Here is a 20,277-nt window from a genome sequence, read left to right as displayed (position 1 = left end):
ATTCCCTTTTCCATCTCAGCCTTTCCACCTTCTACTTAACATATGTCCTTTAAATTTCCTTCTTTGATATACTTTGGTGAAAAATGTTCTGTTTTTGATTTTTCTAAATGTACTTTAGTTGACCTCAGTCTTGAAAGATAACTTTACTAAATTTGGAATTCTAATTGGGCAGTTCCTGTCTTTCTCAACTTTGATAATATTTCACTGTATTTTAGCATCGATTTTTTGATGTTTTTCAAGTCAGTTGTCAGTCTTATTGCTCCTTCATTGGTAATCTGTTCTTCCTTCCTGGATGCTTTTAGTATCTTGCTTTTTCTTTTGTGTCATGAAGTTTTATTACTATGTGTCTAAGTATGGATTTTCTATTACATATCTTGTATGAGATTCATTGGGCTTTCTAAATCTCAGGTTTGTGTCCTTCCACATTCTGAGATATCCTCAGCCATATTCTTCCCCATTTCCTCAATTATCTTCTCTAATTTGAAACTCCAGTTGGACATTTGTTAGACTTTCTCACCATATTATCCATATCACTTAACCTCTCCTTCAAATTTTCCATGTCTGTCTGTCTGTCTGTCTGTCTATCTATCTATCTATGTATCTATCTATCTATCTATCTATCTATCTATCTATCTATCTATCTATCTATCTGTTTTTTCCCAATTCTAATTCTCTGTTGTTTGTCTCACATGCTATTTTATCTATAAAATATTTAATTTCAATTACTCAACTTTTATTTATAGCAATTCTATTTGGTCTTTTAAAAAATCTGCTTCATTATTTTTTATAATGCTTGTTCTCTGTTCTTATTTCATGCTGCTCTATAATTTCCTTAAACCTATTGCAAATAATGATTTTATATTCTGTGCCTTATAATATCTAAAGTGGTTGTGATTCAGTTCTCCTATATATGCCCTGAAATCGTGTGTGTGTTTGTTTTGTGTATGTGTGTGTGTGTTTGTTTTGTTTTGTTTTGTTTTTGTTTTCGGCTTTTCTTACTCTAGGCTTTTACTTTTCCCTAGAACTTTATTTTGGGGAATATTTTGACGTGTGGATTGAAGTTGAATTCCTCTGGAGAGGAATTCTGCCAGTTCCCTGGGAGCACTGCCTACTCCAGGGCCACCCCAAATGAAATCTCCTCTTCAGGTTTCTTGGGGACCACATGAAAAGCATGAATTGGACAGCAAAAGCCTGTGAGAGTCGTCTTGTAGTTACACAATCTCTCCACACAGCACAAAGATGGAGACCAGCAAGTGTCCATGCTTCCTTCTGAAGAGCAGGCTTCCTTTCCTACTTGTCTTAAGCCTTTAAGATCTAAGGTATTTTCAGGGTCTCCTGTTATATTCTCCCCTGTGGACACAGCTGAGACTTAGTCTCTTCACCTCTGTGCCCCATGAAGACATCAGAGCGGAACCTCAATGTCTGCAGGTTTCCGCAGACACACTCAGGGCACAATCTGGCTTGGCAGTTTTCTTGCACCTAAGACCCTTGCTTTCCCTTCTTTTTGGGAGGCCTTGTTTTTGTTAATTCTTCTCTTTGTGTTAACTCAGTGATAGGTTTTAAAAAATTGCCTGTTTTTATATTTCACTCAACATTTAATCATTTCAGTCAGGATATGTAGTCTGCCACACCACTGAATATAAAGTCCTTGGTTTGGTAATTACTAGGTGTTTCTGCATTGGAAAAGGGGACTTAAATTTGGGCTTCGAAGCAGACAGCTCTGGGTCCGAGAACAGCTGCCTCATTCAGTGTTTCTAATTGTACATTTCTTCAGCTTCACTAACAACACCTTTCACTTGTATGTTGAATTTCTGTTTACAAACTACTTTCACAAATACCACGTTTTTTGAGAGTTGATTGAGGCAGGTGTGCTGTCCCCATTTTTTGAGAGTTGATTGAGGCAGGACATTTGGCCAATAGACGAAACCACTGAGGAGCATACCACTCTGACCTGGAACCCGAATCTTCTAACACGGAGGACAGTTCTATTTTTGTTCTATTTTGTGCTGTCTTGGATTAAATGATTTAAAAGAAGCCAGCAGGTGGATTTCAACTTGTTGCATGAGGCAAGTCACTACTTGAGGAAGATTATGAATCCAAAGCTGGCTCTTTGGATAAAAGGTCCGTCAATCAATTAGCAGTGTCTGCCAAGGTCATAGGAGATTAAAATGCCACATTGGCTTTCCCAAATTTTAATGGTCTTCCTAACTTAAAAAAATCCACAATTCTTGTATGAACAGAAAACAAATCTCTTTTGAATTTGGGTGGTGGATGTAATGGGGAGCCTGCGTATGTCAAATAAATGAGGCTCTCGACCCATTTGTAGTCAGTTTCCTTAGGGGTGGAGTGAGAGATGACCATGGAAGGTCGTTGGGGATGGGAGTTCGCTGTGAGAGAAACCAGGGCGTGGAGGAAGTTTGGTTGGGAAGCCGTCTTGTCAGCCCGCCAGTCACGTGGCACTTCAGCCCTGAGAGTTGGGGTGGTGCAGTTTGTTTTAGTAACCAAAACGGTGGCCTACGCTAGCTCAGGACAGTAACATGAAGTGTGCCTTCCTCTTTCCCCCTGACACAATACTGAGAGGATTTATTCAGCTGTGTGCTCAGCTCCCTCTTAGTCAGCATTGGAGCCAACACCTCAGGGCTGGCGGGTCGCCTTCATGCCCAGCTCGTTTACGTTCTGTGTAGGTTTTCCGCCTGTGTTTCTCTTTGACTCTCACACTACATCACATTCACAACACGTCTGACACCAGATCTGTGGGGGTTTCCCCCACTAAGCAATCCTCTGTGCCACCAGGTGGATGTCCTACAATTTAACTCAGTTCTGACAGTCACGACCTGGAGATAATGTCAAATCCCACAGGTTAAGTCTCAGTCCCACAAGACCGCTCCCACCCCACTTCAGATGGCAATCCCCAGTCCAAGTTGTCACCTGTGCTTCTGACTGATTGGCTATAAATTTGGAGTTTCTGTGATCCACTCCTTGGGTTTGATTACTTTGCTGGGGCAGCTCACAGAACTCAGGGAAACACTTCCATTTACCACTTTATTAAATGCTACGATAGAGGCTGCAGATGAACAGCCAGATGAAGAGATATGTAGGGCAAGGTCTGCAAGGGTCTCAAGCACAGGGGCTTCTGTCCCTGAGGGTTGGGGTGTGTCACCCTCCCAGTATTTGGGTGTGTTTACCCACCAAGAGGCTCTCTGTTGGAATTTTTATGGAGGCTTCATCAGATAGGCGTGACCAATCCTTAATTTCGTTTCCATCCCTTTCCCCTCTCTGGTAATGAGAGAATTGGGCTGAAATTCCAAGCTTCTAAGCATGACTTGGTCTTCCAGGGACCAGCCCCCAGGTAGCAGCGCACCCCGAGCCATCTCATTTGGACCAAAGATGCTCCTCACGCTCTTCTCATTTAGGAAGTTACAAGGGTTCTGGGAGTTCTGTGCCAGGAACTGAGGGCAGAGACCAGTATATATACTTTCGATGATGTCACACCTGCCCTTCCTGTGTGGGCTGAGATCCCCAATCAGCACTGCTAGGGGCAGGTTAGAAAGGTGGTTTTCCCCTGACAAATCAAACTACAGGTGGTATAACAGCTCACAAAAGGCAGGTGCCGTCAAGGCTCTTCCTTAGAACACAGATGGAGAGTAGCAGTCATTAAGGCTACAAGGACTTCTCCTGAAGTCCCTTCACCCCAAGTAGAGGCTAATTAATCAGATGAGCACACGGGGTGAATTCATGGCTACTGCCTTTTTCATTGTTTCTCAAACGTATGCATGTGCTATTCAAATCCTGCCATCAAATATATGTTCTGCTAAGGCCTTTGGAGGTAAAATGCACCTATTTTTCATAAACATGTTATGTTTAGCTAATCCTGCTCATGCTTTTATCAGCTCCCCTAACAGTAATCTGGAAAAAGGTAATTTCTCCCTTTAGAAGGCGTATTCTTATGTTTCAGATTATTGTGGCATATAATCAAGATGGAGGAAAGCAAAGGTCCTGGGGATTTAGACCTTTTGTAGATTAGGATCTCTGATATGCAGAACTGCTTCCCATCTTGGTGACGGATGCTAGCTCTCTCTAGGGCCAGGAGTAACATTTATGACTCCTAACAATTTCTCATCAAGCAGTGTGGGGTGGATGGGGGGGGCCAGAGTGGCTTCTGTCACTTAAAAACCCTTAATCCTCCTCTGTGGACTCTTCCCCGCCCCTAGGATCGGAGCCTCGGGGGTCGACAAAGGGACTGCCACCTTCTTCTCCCAAAGCCACTTTCCTCCCTGCCGCTCATGCGTCTCTGCACGTCTTAAGCATTGTGCCCCAGTGAGTTCTCTTATTCAGAACAAAACCCTCCTTGAAGAGCAAACGGGACTTATGTGAGGAGTTTGTAGTCTGTTTTTTTATGTTTGCATTTCCATTCTCTGACATTTGCTTTCAGACTAATTATGAACTTTCGGGTTCCTTTTCCCCATTGCACATTCTCAAACAAGACTGTACAACCGTTTCCATCATGAGTTGGAAATCCCGTCTGGCTCAGGTAGCTTAAGTATCACCCTGCCTAGAAATGGGGGCTGAAGGGCGTGACCTTTCATGGCCCGATATGTCTTCCTGTCTCCATGGACCTTGGCCTGTTGCAGGAAGACTTAGTAGAGTCCAGTTATATTTTTATATTTATTCAGTCATCATGTGTTGGTGACTTCCCTTACCAGGCAGTGTGCTGGGTCCTAGGGATTCAATGGTGCCCTACATGCCCACGTGGGTATAAAAACAAATAGGCAGTTAGCAGTGCTACACATGCAAGTATGCTCAGAAGAATCTGGGACTTTTTTGCTCTATTTAGAAATAATTTAAGGGCTGCACTAGCCTTCGGTAAATAATTTGACCTATCTGTGCCTCTATTTCTCATCCATAAAATGGGCCTACTATCTATGTCACTGTGTTGTTGGACAGGAAGTGAGGGCAGGTAATGAAAGCTTCTATACCTCATCTTCTCGTGGTCTTTCTTCTGATGGAACACTCTTTGTACCTGCTCACGTTGGCAGAGTTTCCCCTTTCTTTCTTTCCTAGTTCATTGACTGGCACTCCGGTGGTCCATCCTTCAGACCCATGGAATCTCGTGTTGCTTTCCTTTGTAGATCTTCAGCTGATCTGAGAATATCACGTTGTTCTCTGGAGTCTAGCCCAGATACGTGGAGGTGACTGTCAGCCTCCTGGAGAACAGAGGGACTCCTGTTCTGAAGTCTCCAGGAGGATTCTGGGGGCATCCTTATAGGAAGAACCCAGGAAAGTGCATGTGTATGTTGGGGGGCAGAAAAGGGGGATGGAGGAGAGAGAAGCACTGTGTACGTATCTGGAGGGTGGGAGGTTAGAAAGAATTCAGGGTAGGCTCCAGCTTTCCTCCCTCCCATATATTATCCGGAACCAGTGTAGTTCCAAGCCTGACTCTAACCCTTCTCCTCCTTCTGGTGCATTCCTGCCTTCTTGTTTTGTGAAACCTTCCCTGATCATCAGGTCGTCAGCCTGATATGTCCTCATTCAATATGTACATTTTTTGTGCATCTAGTGAGTTGCAGGCACAGGGGACACAGTCTTTGCCCTCATAGAGCTTAGAATCTAGTAGAAGGGAGATAAACACTAGACAATCACATAAATCAAAGGAGTCGTGTTACGTGTTACGAAGGACAGGGACAAAATGCAGTAAGAGCCTGTTGTACCTACTAGTGGGGCCAGGGAGAGCCTCTGAGGAAGTGCCATTTAAACTGAGACTTGATGAATGAATAGGAGTTAGTGAGGCAGAAAAGGGGTGCTCATCACTGTGTTTCCTTAGAGCCCCCAACATATACATCGTCTGATCCAATTTTCATGTTATCCTACTGTTCCTTCATTTCATTCATTTATCTTTCACTTGTGTTTCTTGAGCACCAGTGATGTGCCTGGCACTGTCCTGGATGTGGGTCATAGAATGGCAACAGATGTAGACACCATGTTGGTCATGTAACCATCCTGGTGCCGTGGAGCGCAGGTCCTTGCTTTCTCTGCATATGCACTTGCTTTGTTTCCTCTCCCACATTCTCAGATTCACTTTGGGGAGGCAGCACAGTTTGAGCAAGAGCATAAGTGGAGAAAGTGGAGAGAAGGGAAAAGAGGTCAGACTTTCCCTGAGGGCCTAACGTGTGCCAAGCACTTTGTCCAGTGTGTCATGGGCGCTCTGTCATGGGTCTTGTATGATGGGTCACTTAGCACAGGAAGGGCCTCCCGGCTGTCTGATCCTCTCATCTGAGGGCGTCAGGCATTCTGCCAAGTGGAATAGGAAAGATACATTCCCTTGGTTCGTCTCACTGAGCCTTCAAGTTTGTTTATTTTGTCAGCTAAGATCATTTTACCTCTGCTCAGAGGCCCCGGAGGCTGCAGAATTATAAGAACTTGAGAACCTGGCTCTAGAATTCCCTCTAAGCAAGCATGCAGTTATATAACTAAAGAGCTGCAGATTGTAAGAGTAGCTCTTGTGAAGGCTTTTTTTTTCAGGATGGAACTTTCCAGAACCGAGGCTGTGCACAATGGCAGCTACTGCAGCCATCAGTGTTAGAAGAGTGATCACCAGGCGCCAAGCACTCCGCTAGAATGTTATAATACCTTGTGCACTAATCCTCAAGATAACTTTGTGAGTCAAGTGCTGCTGACCACATTGTCCAGATGAGGAAACTGAGGCCCTGAGGGGTGAGCTCACACAGGCATAGAGGCAGAGCTGGAAGCAGCATGCACTCGGTTTGTGTCAAAAGCCCAAACTCTTCAACAGCACAAAGACTCCCTACTGTTGAATGGATTGTTTGGTCCCCAAATCCCCTGTGTAACTTAATTTGCTGTCGCGATTGGTTTAAGCAAAACTACCCCAAACGTATCAAGTGCCTCTTTGCTCATGTGTGGAAAATAGGGATCAACGGATGTGTAATTTTCAGCTCAGGCTTGGAGGGTCATATAAACAACAGACCAGGGACAGCAGAAAGCAGGACTTGAGTGAGCTCCCAAATTGGCCACCCGCAGACCCAGCCCTGTTGGCCCACAGATGAGTTTCTCTCTGTCTGCCCTTTGTTTGTTTTTGATTCGTTGTTAATATTTAAAAATGGAAAGAGTTCCCATAAATATCAGTATTTCCCTCGTCTGTCAGGAGATCAAAACTTCTGGGAACACTGCCCACATTTCCCTGTGACAGACACCAGCTGGAGTGTGGGCAAGGTGGCATTTTTCAACAGGGAACTGTTCCCCCGTTAAGCCCAGTCCTCACCATTCTCTGCTGTCTCCCCAAAGTGAGGCTGGGTATTAGTTGCCACTTAGTATTGCAAATGAATACTTGATTTTTTTTTCAAAAAGCAAAATATTTATCAGACCTGAGCGTTTAGCAATAGTGAAATAATAGAAAATAGAGGTTTTTCTGTTATAAAAAAAGTCGACTCTGACATCCAACACTTTACTTGTGTTCACTCTCTGCCCAGCCATGGGCATCACGTGGTAGCCTCTGGTTTTACAGAGCAAACTGAGGCCCAGTGAGGGAAAGTGACTGCCCAAGATCATGTGTTCACAGTTAACGACAGAGCCAGGATGGGAACCCCAATCCCTGACTGCCAGAAGCACGCTCCGGTTTGTAAGGGGTCTGCAGGCACTGAACAGACGCGATTGTTTCCACGACCTTGACTTGGATGGTCTTGTGGAGATGCCCTGACATCCTTCTCAACGTTCAGATTTATTCACCCACCTACCTGGTATTGCCCTTCTCCCTCTTGGAGAGGAAAATATTAATTCTTGGGGCATCATCAAATGAAAAATGTGTACAGATTACCTTATCAGGGCCTAATTCCATTTTCAGTGCCAGGAATGATCCGTTTGGAGAAATTTATTATAATTAGCAAAAGTGAAAAATGCAACACGAAAAGCAGGGTCTGTCCTCTGATTATCATCTCATTTATTTTTAAAGCTTTTTCTTTCTTGCGGGGGAGTGGGGGTGAGGGGGAGGGGTGCCAATTTTCTTATTTCTTGCAGTCCTTGGGGCCCATAGGTCTTCTACTCCACTAAGAAATCATCTGGGGAGGAAAGGCAAGCCACATTATTGCACCGAAGCTAGCTCAGTAAATGGACCTTTCTTTGCAAAGGGAGAGTTATAAGCCTGTGGCAGTTCATCTGTGTAACTGAAGACAAGAATCAGTGGTTCTGGTGCTGGATCATCAGGCAGGCAGACGGCCCTATTCACGGGGTGTGGCTGGCAGTCACCTCCTGGACCAGCAACTTGTACTGTGATGCTTTGCTTATCTACTTTCATTAACAACAGTCAAGTGAACACACAAAGTGCCAGAAACGGGGTGGGGAAGCCATCCTCTTTCATCTGTTTCCAGTTTAGAGGCTCCAGGAGCATCTTTGTGTTTTACAGCCTGATCAACATATAAATATTTACAATCAGCTGCTTCAAGCCAAGAAAACCTGCTCCAAGCTGAAAGCAAGGGGCGTACGTGTATGCTCTTCCCCACAGAGTGCGTTTGTGTGTGTTTCATACTCTAGAGAGCAAATAAACATGTTCTGAGCCTCTAAGACAGGGAGAAGCTCAGTATCCTCTCACTCCTGGCTTGAGAGGGTTCTAGTGGTATTGCTGTTGTTAATAAAGTTAGCAAAACATGAAGACATGTATCCTATTTTATAATCGCCCATCTTCCACGGTGTTCAGTGACTGCCTACGTCTGTGAATGATGAATTCTCAGCTCTCTTAATCGTGCTAGAAGTGAGGGCTGTGTTTAAGGGAAACAGAGTCCCTTGGAATGAAAAGCTCCTCACATGTTTTCCAGTAACACAAAAGGTTTTACAGCCCTTCCGTGTCTCATATGCATGTTTCTCTGAGAAGAGCTCACTGTGTTGTTTGGCTAGAGTTGGAAAGCATTGCTTTAACAACCTTCCTATTTCTTTGTCTCCTGGTTGATTCTGAATCTGAGCCTTGATGAATTGCAAGATCTCAGAGCTGGAAGGCTCAAGGGGAGAGATTATCCTGCTCCCAAACCCCCAAATTGTTTCTTTCAGTTTCTGTTCCCAAGAGATGCCAGTTTGGTGACACCCAGCCAGCGCTGCCTCTCCTGATTGGAATCTTGGAGATGTTCATCCCTAATCCAACAGCCCCAGGGCAGTTCTTTATACTCCGCACCTTCCACGTAATTAGGTGGATAAACTTGCTAAGCTGTCTGATTTGTAGTCCGTTACTCTTCTGGTAAGAGCTCACGATGAGGCCAGAACCCACTGGAGCCTGGTGTCCAGCCTCCCCCATTCCCATTCTGACACCTCCGGGGAGAGTGTCAGTGAATGGAAGGGCCAGAGGAAAGGGGGTGAAGACGGGAAACTAGGAACCCAGTGTGCTTGTTAGGACAGTGGCCGAAAGGGGTCACTTTGCAACACCCTGTACATCACTTAATTCCCTTCATCATAGCAAGTAATCTACAGTAGGCCTGGCAGTGCCGTTTCTCACATGTTCTTACTTTAAACAGAATTTCCAAATATGTTGGCACTGCTTTGCTGTTTATTTGAGGGCTTATCGTTATTCAAAAATATTTAAGTGCTTTCTTTTTATTCCTGGGATAAACCTGGTTTAATATTCTGTTTAAAAAAGAAAAATTAAAACCAACTCTGTTACCTTGTTTAATTTGGATGCTGAAACAGTTCTACCTCGGTATAAGGTATGTTTTTTCTTGCGGGCTCCCACTTAGGAAGATACATGGTCATCAGAGATAATTTGGAAAAGTTTCAAGTTATTCATTTTCATGTACTATCGCTATGACTATCTTGAACCTGAAATTTGGGGTTCTGCTTTTTTCACTTCACATTGTATCCTAGGTATTGTCCATATTGCTACGTAATTCACAGTAATTTTCATGATGAATGGCAGTGTTGCAGCTTGCTTGTCTATGCCTCTGTGTTGATCACTTTTCATTTTCCTATAGTTATAAATAACTTTGAGCAGACTGTCTTCTAGATTTCCCCATATTTTTGTATTGTGTCCCTGAGATGGGCTCATAGAGATGTCTTATAAGAAGGATGAATGTGTTTCAGGCCTTCTCAGACTTCGGTGGGAACACAGGTCACTTGTGGGCCTTGTGAAACCAGGTTTTAACTCAGTACGTCGGGGGCAGACCTGAGATCCTGCATTTGTGACGAACTCATCCTGCGGCCTCTGCTCAGGTGTAAAGTGTTTATAAGACCTGTTTTACAAAGGCGCTGTGGGCTCCCAGGGAGCCCTGTACCTCAGCACTCTTTCCTGATCGGGAGGAAAGTTTTGAGTAGGCTGGTGTCCAGAACTATAGCACTTACCTTCATAGCATCATAGCTCAATCCTGGATGCCATTAGAGCTCATGCACACTTACACACATACATGCATGCGCACACGAACACACACACACACACACACACGCAGGGCCACTATACCAGTGCAAACAGAATGTCTAGCTGGGACCTGGCTGGAGGTATTTTTTAAAGCTTCCCAGCTTTTAAAGGTGTAGCCAGGGCTGAAGACCGTTGTTCTAAGCCCACGGAAGACCCACCTGAAATCTCACTGAGTTCCCACTGTGTTTTAAACATGACTGGATGAAAGCTTGGGGGTTACCTAGGCTATACCGAACTCCACACTTTTGCCAATGGATTTGGCACAGCCATGTGTTGTCTTAGCAAGTATAAAAATCAATAACCGTAATTTCTTAGAGAAAACAAGGAATTGGACATCTCTGGCTTCTCTGTCAGACTTACTCCACAGCATTTGCTGGTCCTGTCTTAGTGAATGCCACCAAGCCCGAAATCCCTTACCTTTCCTCACCCTTCCAGTCTAAGCCGTCATCACAGTCTTTTGTTCTGCATACACTTTTTCCCTTAGAGAACTCAACATATATTAAAATTATCTTATTAGCATGGCCGTGTCCTTCAACCAGACTGTGAGGCCCTTGAGACCAGACCCAGCCTCTGATGCAGCTTTTTATTCCTCACACCTAGAATAATGCCTGTCTAGCACACAGGAGATACCTATTAAATCATTGTTGAATGAATGAAACAGAATAGATTTTGATCACTTGCGAGCCGGGAAGGTCGTTCTCGTGGTTGAAAGTTTAATACCATAGTGGCTCCAGCAGGGACACAGATTGCCTTGTGGTGCCTTGTTGCCAGCGTGGTCCCAGCCTGGGGGGGTCCCAGCCTGGGGGTGTGCAAGATGGCAGCCAGGATGCCCAGTTGCTCTGTGTCCCTGCCACTCACCACCTGCTAGAATAACACCTGCTGTTTCTCTTTGGCAGTTGCCTTTTCGGGTCTCGGCTTCACGACCTTCTACTTGGCTGGCAAGCTGCATTGTTTCACCGAGAGTGGGCGGGGAAAGAGCTGGCGGCTCTGTGCTGCCATCCTGCCCCTGTACTGTGCCATGATGATCGCCCTGTCCCGCATGTGCGACTACAAGCACCACTGGCAAGGTGAGTCCCTGCCCAGGGCCTGCCCAGCCCTCGCTGCATCTGCCAGTTCTCTGGGGGCGGGTGTAGAAATGCACCCATTTAGGGAGACATAAGTGCCACTGTCGGAAGCAAGAGTAGGCTGAAATGACAGAGCAGACACAGTTTTAAGGGAAATATGTCTGTTCAAATGAGTTCTGGCCTTAGTACTGCCCTTGCTGGAGACAGAATTGGAAGGAGCTCTTCCTCCTTCATGCTCCAGGAGACTGTTCGAGTCCTGCCATGGTGGCAGGCCCTTTGCCTCGGACCCAGATGTGGCTTCCCTACGGAATCACTTGCCTCAGCCTCGGACTTGCTGCCGAGTGGTTCTTGGCTCCTCTTACATCTCAAATCTATCCCACAAGGACATATTTCTCACTGTGTGTGTACTTCCAAAGGAGGTGTCCATCCCAGGGATGCCAGCAACGTCCTGAGCAGCGGCTGCCTGGCTGGGGTGAGGCTGACCTGGATGGAATCAGTATTGCAGTAAATGCAAAAAGTCAAAACACACAAAACAAGGCGTGGGCTTAATCCTGGAATAAAATGAAGCCCTGCCATGTGCCTCCACAGAGCAGCTGCAGCTCACAGCCTGCCTGAACGGTAAACAGAACCCGTCACAGCAGACAGGGAGCAGAGACAGAGGTGGTGTCCACAAGGTGAGGCCTTCAGGAGCCCAGGGTCTAGGCTCATGTTGCCCAAAGTACAGTCCTTTCATCACGTGGAATCAGACTCAGAGGGTTGGGTCTGGATTGGTGGCCAGGAGTCTACATTATTAACAAGCAAGTCTGTTATTTCCAATGAAGTCTCAGAAGCGCTGGGGAGGAGCTCCACTGGGTCACTGAGAGCCAGCAAACTGACCAGTGTGACTAGATCCAGCTCCCGTGAACATGTGGCCTTCCGCCATTAGTCCATGGCCTGACGTGCACTTCCTTTCCTGTTCTCTTGCTCCCAGCAGGCACTGTTCTTCTCCTCCCTTTTTTTCTGTTTCTGCAGCCAGGGCCTTGTAGGACCACCGTCTTCTCACCTCTTTCCAGGTGTTTGTTCTAGTGGTTGGAGGCAGCAGTTGACGCCAGAGGCGAGGGGAACTCCTAGCAGGGGCTCCTTCTCCCTAGCCTCTCCGGGGGACCTCCTGCTCCTCTCAGTACCTCCCCAACTTCTGCTCCTTCCCCAGCCTCGGTTCCACCTTCCACCTTCATGGAACTCATGCTCTGGGCATCATAAGCCTCCTGCAGCCGCTTCGACCAGGAGGAGTGAAGGGTGCAAGGGAAAGAGAGGCTGATGCGTGATATCACAGGCAGGTTATCCAGTGCTGATCCGGGTGTGTGGCCCTCCTGTTGGGTGTGGTCAGACAGGGCCACAGCCTGGGCCCTGAGCCCTCCCTGTTCTTGACGTTTATCAGTGACCTGGATGGAGTTCTAGGTAATCCGAAGCTACAGCATGAGAGGGAAGCAGGGAGAGTGTCACTGAGCCAACAGCATGAGGACCTATCCATTGCACGCCTGGGACTGGGAATATTTTCCAACTGAGTCATCATTTCTATAACTAGAGCCTTTTCCCATGAAGAATAGTATGGGCTGGATGGTGTTTTATGGACTGTTTCTCATTTCTCCCCCATGAACTATCGTTCCTTATTCTGAACACGGGAACAGTAGTCCCCAGATCTTTCACAGAGCTGGGGACTAGCTGTTTCTTACACTGAATGAAATAATGGACCTGAATGTACTTTGTAAATGAAAACGTAGAGCACGTCGGTGTTGTTGCTTTAGAGCCTTGTTTCTGAAGAAGGATGTGTTGTTTCCCAAACAATTGATTTAGTGGCAGTCATTTTGGGAACATGGTCTATTTGTAAGTTATGAATCCTAGTTTTTACTTTGGATTTGAGAAATGACTAAGGGTCGCAGAACTGAATGGATTTCTGCTGTATGTGGGAAGGCAGGAGGAGGCTTTTGCAGTGATCTTGTCTTGAAAGGCTAAGACCTGAAGTTGGCCTCACGTAGACCCCGTTGGTCCTAACGGGTTCTGTTACTCATCCCCTGGCTGTGGCTGGTGCATCATGAAAGAAAGAAGAATCGGTTCTTGCCTCTAGGGAAATGGTGGACCCATGATACAGCCGGTGCTCCCAAGCTTGCTGGCCATGGGCTTCAGACACGTCCTATCCACCTGGCACAGAAAGGGACTTGGAGCAGTCAGGGAGAATATTAACGCTCTGTGTGCTGATGGGAAAACAAAGCAAGAGAATTTATGTTCAGTGATGTTTAGGGCCATACTTCGGGGGCAAAGTGAAACTGTGTCATAGTCGACTTCCACAGCCAAAATTAAAGGTGCTCCAGTTGGTACGGGTCATTGATGTGGCCACCTACTTGGTCAGCGTGCCATCATCTGTTCCGCTTGTACCCTTGGGTCAGCCACGAGAGGAGTGTGCCTCTTTTCCTTGGATCCTCTAATGGGTCCTAAGTCAGACGAATTTTACCCAGATTCCCCTTTACGAGGCCATCTATCATGGTCTGCACCACTAGAATGGGCATCTGCAAACTTTTCCTATAAAGAATCAGATAGTAAATGTCTTGGGCTTTATGTGGGCCATAGCATCTCTGCTGCAACTGCTCGACTTGGCTGTAGCAGTGTGAGAGCAGCTATGGACAATATGTAAATGAATAATTCACATACTTTGCTGAATTCTGCACTGGAATATAATCTCCCTGTGTCTTTTGTCAGCCTGGCACATAGTAGGTACTTGCGTTAGTTTCTTAGGGCTGGTGTAACGAAGTTCCACAAACGAGTGGTTTAGAATGATAGAAATTGTCTCGTGGTGCTGGAGGCCAGAAGTCCAAAATCAAGGTGTCGGCAGGACCACACTCCCTCTGACACCTGTAGGCGGAAGATCCTTCCTGCCTCTTCCAGCTTCTTGTCGCCCCAGATGCTCCTTGGCCTCTGGCAGCATAATTCCAGTCTCTGCCCCATCTTCACTTTCCCTGTGTTCTTCACATCGTCTGCTCTCTATGTGTGTCTGTCTGTGTCCAAATTTCCCCTTTTTATAAGGAACCTGTGATATTAGGTTAGAGCCCACCCTGATGATCTAATTTTAACTTGATTACCTCAGTTACAGACTCTAAATAAAGTCACATTCTGAGGTACTGGGGTTAGCACTGCAGCATATCTCTTTTGGGGGACACAATTCAACTCATAGCAGTGCTCCCTAACTTTGTATTGAATGACTGAATGATTTTGACTGAATCATGTTCCTTTCTTACTAGGATCACTTTTTCTCTATATTGGTTTTACAAAAATTAACCTTATTCTCTGCAAGTTCCTTCCTTTTAAAATGAACCAAGAAATTACACTTTAAGCATTGATTCATTCATTCATTCATTTGGTCTCTTGTGCCTGTGTGCCAGACATACTGCCTGCTGGAGTCATGACACTGAGGAAGACAGACATGGTGACTACCCCTCCCCCTTGCAGAGTGCCAGGTAGATTGTGTATGTTCCGTGCTACATAAGTTCTTTGAAAGAAACTCAAAGTCACAGAACAGGAAGCTCAACTAGTACTAGAATAAAAAGAACAGAAACAATCACATGGGGTTGTTGAGTTTGCCAGAGCTGATTTTTACCCTTCTATCTTGGGTCATGGAGCCCAAGGCATACAAGGTCCCAAGGCAGGCAGCTCAGTGATTTGGATGTTGCCATGGTAACAGAGAGGGATGTATTCCCCCTGGGAGTTGACAGCACATCTTCAGAAGCATTTCTGCTTGTTTGTGCTGGAGAAGGTGAGCATGGCCGGCACCTCAGTATGCCAGAGCCTGTGACCTCCTTTCCTTTGTCATGAGAAAGGGGTGGGGTCATGCCCATTTTAAAGGTAAAGATTCAAATCCAGGTTGCCTGATTCAAAGTCTGGTCCTCTTTGCACTACCATTGGAGCCCATCTGACATTGATTCCTCCCACCCCTTTTAGTAGCTTTATTGAGGTATAATTCATAACTCATAATTCATAAATTCTCCCTTTTACAGTATATAATTTAGTGGTTTTTAGTATATTCAGAGTTGTACAACCATCACCACTATCTAATTCCAGAACATTTTCATCACTCCCCCAAAATACTCATACCTCGCTTCTCCCCAGCCCCTGGCAACCATTAACTTACTTTCCCTGTCTGTGAATTCACCCATTCTGGGCATTGTACATACATGGAATCATACAATATGTGCGGCCTTATATAGCTGGTGGTGGTGATTCTTTAGTGCATCTTGTAAATGTTGTCAGTGCATCTCAGTTCATCAAACATTTGCTAAATAATACGTGCTGGTTTCTGGGAAAGCAAAGATGAGTGAAACACTCCAGGGGAATCAACACTGAGCAGTAAGTGTGAAGTAAGAAAGATGCGGAGACAGTAGCCCAGAGGGCCAAAGTGGCCCCTGGTCCATGCTGAGGACTCAAGAGAGACCTGAAGCCCCACAGATGACCTTCTTCTGCAGCCCACACCAGGAGCCTGGGCAATTTCTATCCTATGGAATTATAGACACTGCCCCTGTGGTGAGAGATGGGTCTTCCTTCAGTTTCTCAAACATGGCAAGCCTCTTTCTTCTTCTGCCTAGAAGACTGCAGGTGCCCTCCCTGATTCCACTTTCCCTGGTTCACGCTGGCTCATCCTGCAGGACTGGCCTGTGGGTCATGTCCTCAGTAAAACTTCCCTGGTCCAGACTAGCCAGGCCACACCAATGAGGGATGTCAAAGATCCATACATCTCTTTTATGGCACATATCACAGCTGCAGCTCACTGACAAGGCTGTCACTATTTAGGACTGTAAACTTGTCTTTGTTGTTCAGGCTCCTGCCCCAGGACCAAGCAGCACACCTCACACCAGATACCATGTACTACATATGCGATGAATGAATGACATCTAAGCTGAGTAAGGTATCTACCGTATTTTGTACTCCAGGGACATTGTGATCCATGTATTACCCTTTTGAACCCTCCAGTCCTATGCTACCATATTTGGGGTGAAGGCAATCACAAGTAATCCTCCTCCCCCAATAAAAGCCTGCTTGACAAATACCAGGTTCCAGTCAAGATAGTAGAACAGGTAAACACTGTGCTCACCTCCTGCCACAAACACATTAAAACTATAACTAAATTATAGAATCATCAACCTGGAGAACCATCTGAAGACTAGCTGAACAGAAGTCCTATAACTAAGGATATAAAGAAGAAGCCATGTCGAGACTGGTACAAGGGGTGGAGATGGGAAACAGGCTGGACCCACGTGTGGTTTTTGAGAAACTGGAGGGATACCTCAGCTGCAGAGGGCCCTAAAGAGTGAGGGATCCCAGCCCCACATGGGGCCCCCAAGCCCAGAGCAGCAGTGCCGGAAAGACGAGTACCCCCCACAACATCTGACTGTGAAAAGCAGCAGGGATTCTGTCCATCTGGGTGAGACAGAACGCTCCTGGAAACCCAAGTATCCTCTTAAAGGGCCAGCACACAGATTCTCCTACTCTCAAGCTCTCACATTGGGCTCTGGCAGACGGATAGCAACTTGGGAGGTACCAGAGATATATAGGGAGAGACTGAGTTGTGTGGCGTTAGGGAAAGGTCTGGAGGGGCAGCTGCCATTGTCCCTGTGTTGAGCCCTCCCCACACATGGCCAAATCTGAATCTGAATTGGCCTGATGAATTCCACTCGCTCCACTCTAGTAACTCCCTGGGCTCCTGTCCCACCCAACTTTCACACCACCAAAGTCTCTGGCAGCGGCAGCCAGCGTTGGCCCATGCTTTAGTCTTTCTTGGGGGTCTGTGAGCCCTAGGTGGGGGACAGCTGGCCTTGGTGTTCTCTGTGCCTTTTGTTGAGTGGCCCTGGGCACTAGCACCAAATCTGAAACTCCATTAATCTGGTGAACACCACTTGTCTCACCCTGGTGACTCCCTGAGACCCAGCCTCACCCAACTGGCATCCTGCGCGAGGGTCTTTCAGTGACTGAGCCTTATGGCCAGCTGGTAGGTGGCAGCAGGCCTTTGGTGCCCTGGGCCTTTTGCTGAGATGCCCCAGGCCCAGTACTGGTGGCAACTAGCCTTGGTTCTCACTGTGGACTCTTTCACGTGCCTCTAGGTCCAGCACAGATTGCAGCCAACTTTAGATTGCTTTATAACTCCTATCAGGTAGCCTTGGGTCAGTCACAGGCTACAGCTGACATTGGCCTGCACCAGAGCACCTCCCAAGAAGTCCCAGAACCAACACACCTGGTGGCTGGCTTCAGGCCACATCAGAGCATTACCTGATTAGTTCCACAAGTGGCACACCCAAAGGGTGGTCTCAGCAGGCACCAGAGCCTTCTGGGGTGAATCCTGTTCCATGAGATCTGCTGCCCCTGCATAGCAACTTATATGCTGTTGTAGTGGCCAATTCTCACAGCCAGTCAACCTGACGGTCATTTCCTCCCACTGATGTGCCAACAGCAATCAGGCCTCAACTACAACAGAATGGCACACATGCCCCCACAAGGGGCATTCCTGGAGCACCCAGAGCAAATGACCAGGGGGACTGCACCACTGGGCCCCACAGAATGCCTACTACATAAGGCCACCCTGCCTAGACTGGGAGATGTAACAGATATACCTAATACATAGAAGCAAATACAGAGAGGCAGCCAAAATGAGACAAAGAAACATGTCCCAAGTGAAAGAATAGAACAAAGCTCCAGGAAAAGAACTAAATAAAATAGAGCTAAGCAATCTACCAGATCCAGTGTTCCAAACACTGGTTATAACAATGCTCAATGATCTCAGGGAGAACTGCAACAGAGAGTGTAAGCATGAAAGAGGGCATAGAAACTATAAAAAAAGAGACAGTCAGAAATAAAGAATATAATAATTGAAATGAAGAATACATTAGAGGGAATCAACACTAGAATAGATGAAGCAGAGATTCAAATCAGCAATTTGGAAGATAAGGTAGCAGAAAACACCCAATCAGAAGAGCAAAAAGAAAGTTAAGAATCCGAAAAAATGAGGATAATTTAAGGGGCCTCTGGGACAACATCAAGCATACCAACATTCGCATCAGGAGTAACAGAAGGAGAAGAGAGAGAACAAGGAATTGAAAACCTATTTGGAGAAATAATGATGGAAAACTAACTTGACCTAGCGAGGGAAATAGATATGCAAGCCCAGGAAGCACAGAGAGTCCCAAACAAGGTGAACACAGAGAGGCCCATAGGAAGACACATCATAATTAAAATTTCAAAGATTAAAGATAGCAAGAATCTTAGAAGAAGCAAGAGAAAAGCAGTTAATTTTCTACAAGGGAGCTCCCATAAGACTGTCAGCTGATTTCTCAACAGAAACTTTGCAGGCCAGAAGGGATTGGCATAAAATATTCAAAGTGATGAAAAGCGAGGACCTACAACCAAGACTACTCTAACCAGCAAAGTGGGACTACATCAATTTAGAAAAGTTTTTGCACAGCGAAGGAAACCATCAACAAAACAAAAAAAAAACAGCCTACAGAATGGGAGAAGATATTTGCCAATAGTACATTCAATAAGGGGTTAACATCCAAAATTTATAAAGAACTCATACAACTTAACACCAAAAAAGAACAATCTAATTTTAAAAAATAGGCAGAGGACCTGAATAAACATTTATCCAAAGAGAGCATACAGGTAGACATATGAAAACAGCATCGCTTATCATCAGACAAATGCAGATTAAAACCACAATGAGATACCACCTCACACCTGTCAGAATGGCTAACATCAATAAATCAACAAACAATATGAGGGAACCCTTATGCACTGTTGGTGGGATTGCAAATTGGTGCAGTCACTATGGAAACTAGAATGGAGGTTCCTCAAAAAATTAAAAATAGAACTACCTTATGACCCAGCAATTCTACTTCTAGGTATGTATCCAAAGAAATCTAAAACACTAATTCAAAAAGATATCTGCACCCCTTATGTTCATTGCAGCATTATTTACAATAGGCAAGATATGGAAGCAACCTCTGTGCCCATCAATGGATGATTGGATAAAGAAGATGTGACATATAAATACAATGGGATATTACTAGGCAATAAAAAAAGAATAAAATCTTACCGTTTGTGACAACATGGATGGACCTAGAGGGCATTATGCTAAGTGAACTAAGCCAGACAGAGAGAGACAAATACCATATGATCTCATTTATATGTGGAACCTAAAGAACAAAACACATGAACAAACGAAACAGAAACAGACTGAGGTACAGAGAACAAACTGATGGTTGCCAGATGGGAGGGGAGTTGGGTGAAAAAGGTGAAGGGATTAAGAAGTACAAGTTGGTAGTTGCAAAATACTCATGGGGATATAAAGTATAACATAGGGAATATAGTCAATAATATTGTAATAACTACGTATGGTGTCGGGTGGGTACTAGACTTATCAGGGGGATCACTTCGTAAGTTGCATAAATGTCTAATCACTATGTTGTATACCTGAAACTAATATAATATTGTATATCAATTGAAAATGAAAAATAATTTTTTTAATTAAAGTTTATTGGGGTGACAATTGTTAGTAAAGTTACATAGATTTCAGGTGTACAATTCTGTATTACATCATCTATAAATCCCATTGTGTGTTCACCACCCAGAGTCAGTTCTCCGTCCATCACCATATATTTGATCCCCCTTTACCCTCATCTCCCACCCCCCACCCCCCTTACCCTCTGGTAACCACTAAACTATTGTCTGTGTCTATGAGTTTTTCTTTCTCATTTGTTTGTCTTGTTCTTTTGTTTTTGGTTTATATACCACATATCA

The 20,277-nt window shown here is 45.3% G+C and overlaps 1 protein-coding gene across 5 annotated transcripts in view; it reads left to right on the top strand.

The window, feature by feature from the left end:
* Window positions 1-20,277, top strand: part of PLPP4 (phospholipid phosphatase 4) — a 111,688-nt gene that overhangs the window by 85,560 nt on the left and 5,851 nt on the right. For all 5 annotated transcript variants that reach the window (XM_081074763.1, XM_081074764.1, XM_081074765.1 and 2 more), the window contains one exon: window positions 11,299-11,469. In XM_081074763.1, the coding sequence (XP_080930889.1) occupies window positions 11,299-11,469 (171 nt within the window). The remainder of the gene's footprint in view (window positions 1-11,298; window positions 11,470-20,277) is intronic.

The sequence above is a fragment of the Rhinolophus hipposideros genome (assembly GCF_964194185.1).
Source record: "Rhinolophus hipposideros genome assembly, chromosome: 15".
In the NCBI taxonomy this organism is placed as follows: Eukaryota; Metazoa; Chordata; class Mammalia; order Chiroptera; family Rhinolophidae; genus Rhinolophus; species Rhinolophus hipposideros.
Note: the sequence above shows the minus strand (reverse complement) of the source record. Positions and strands in the feature narration are given on the sequence as shown.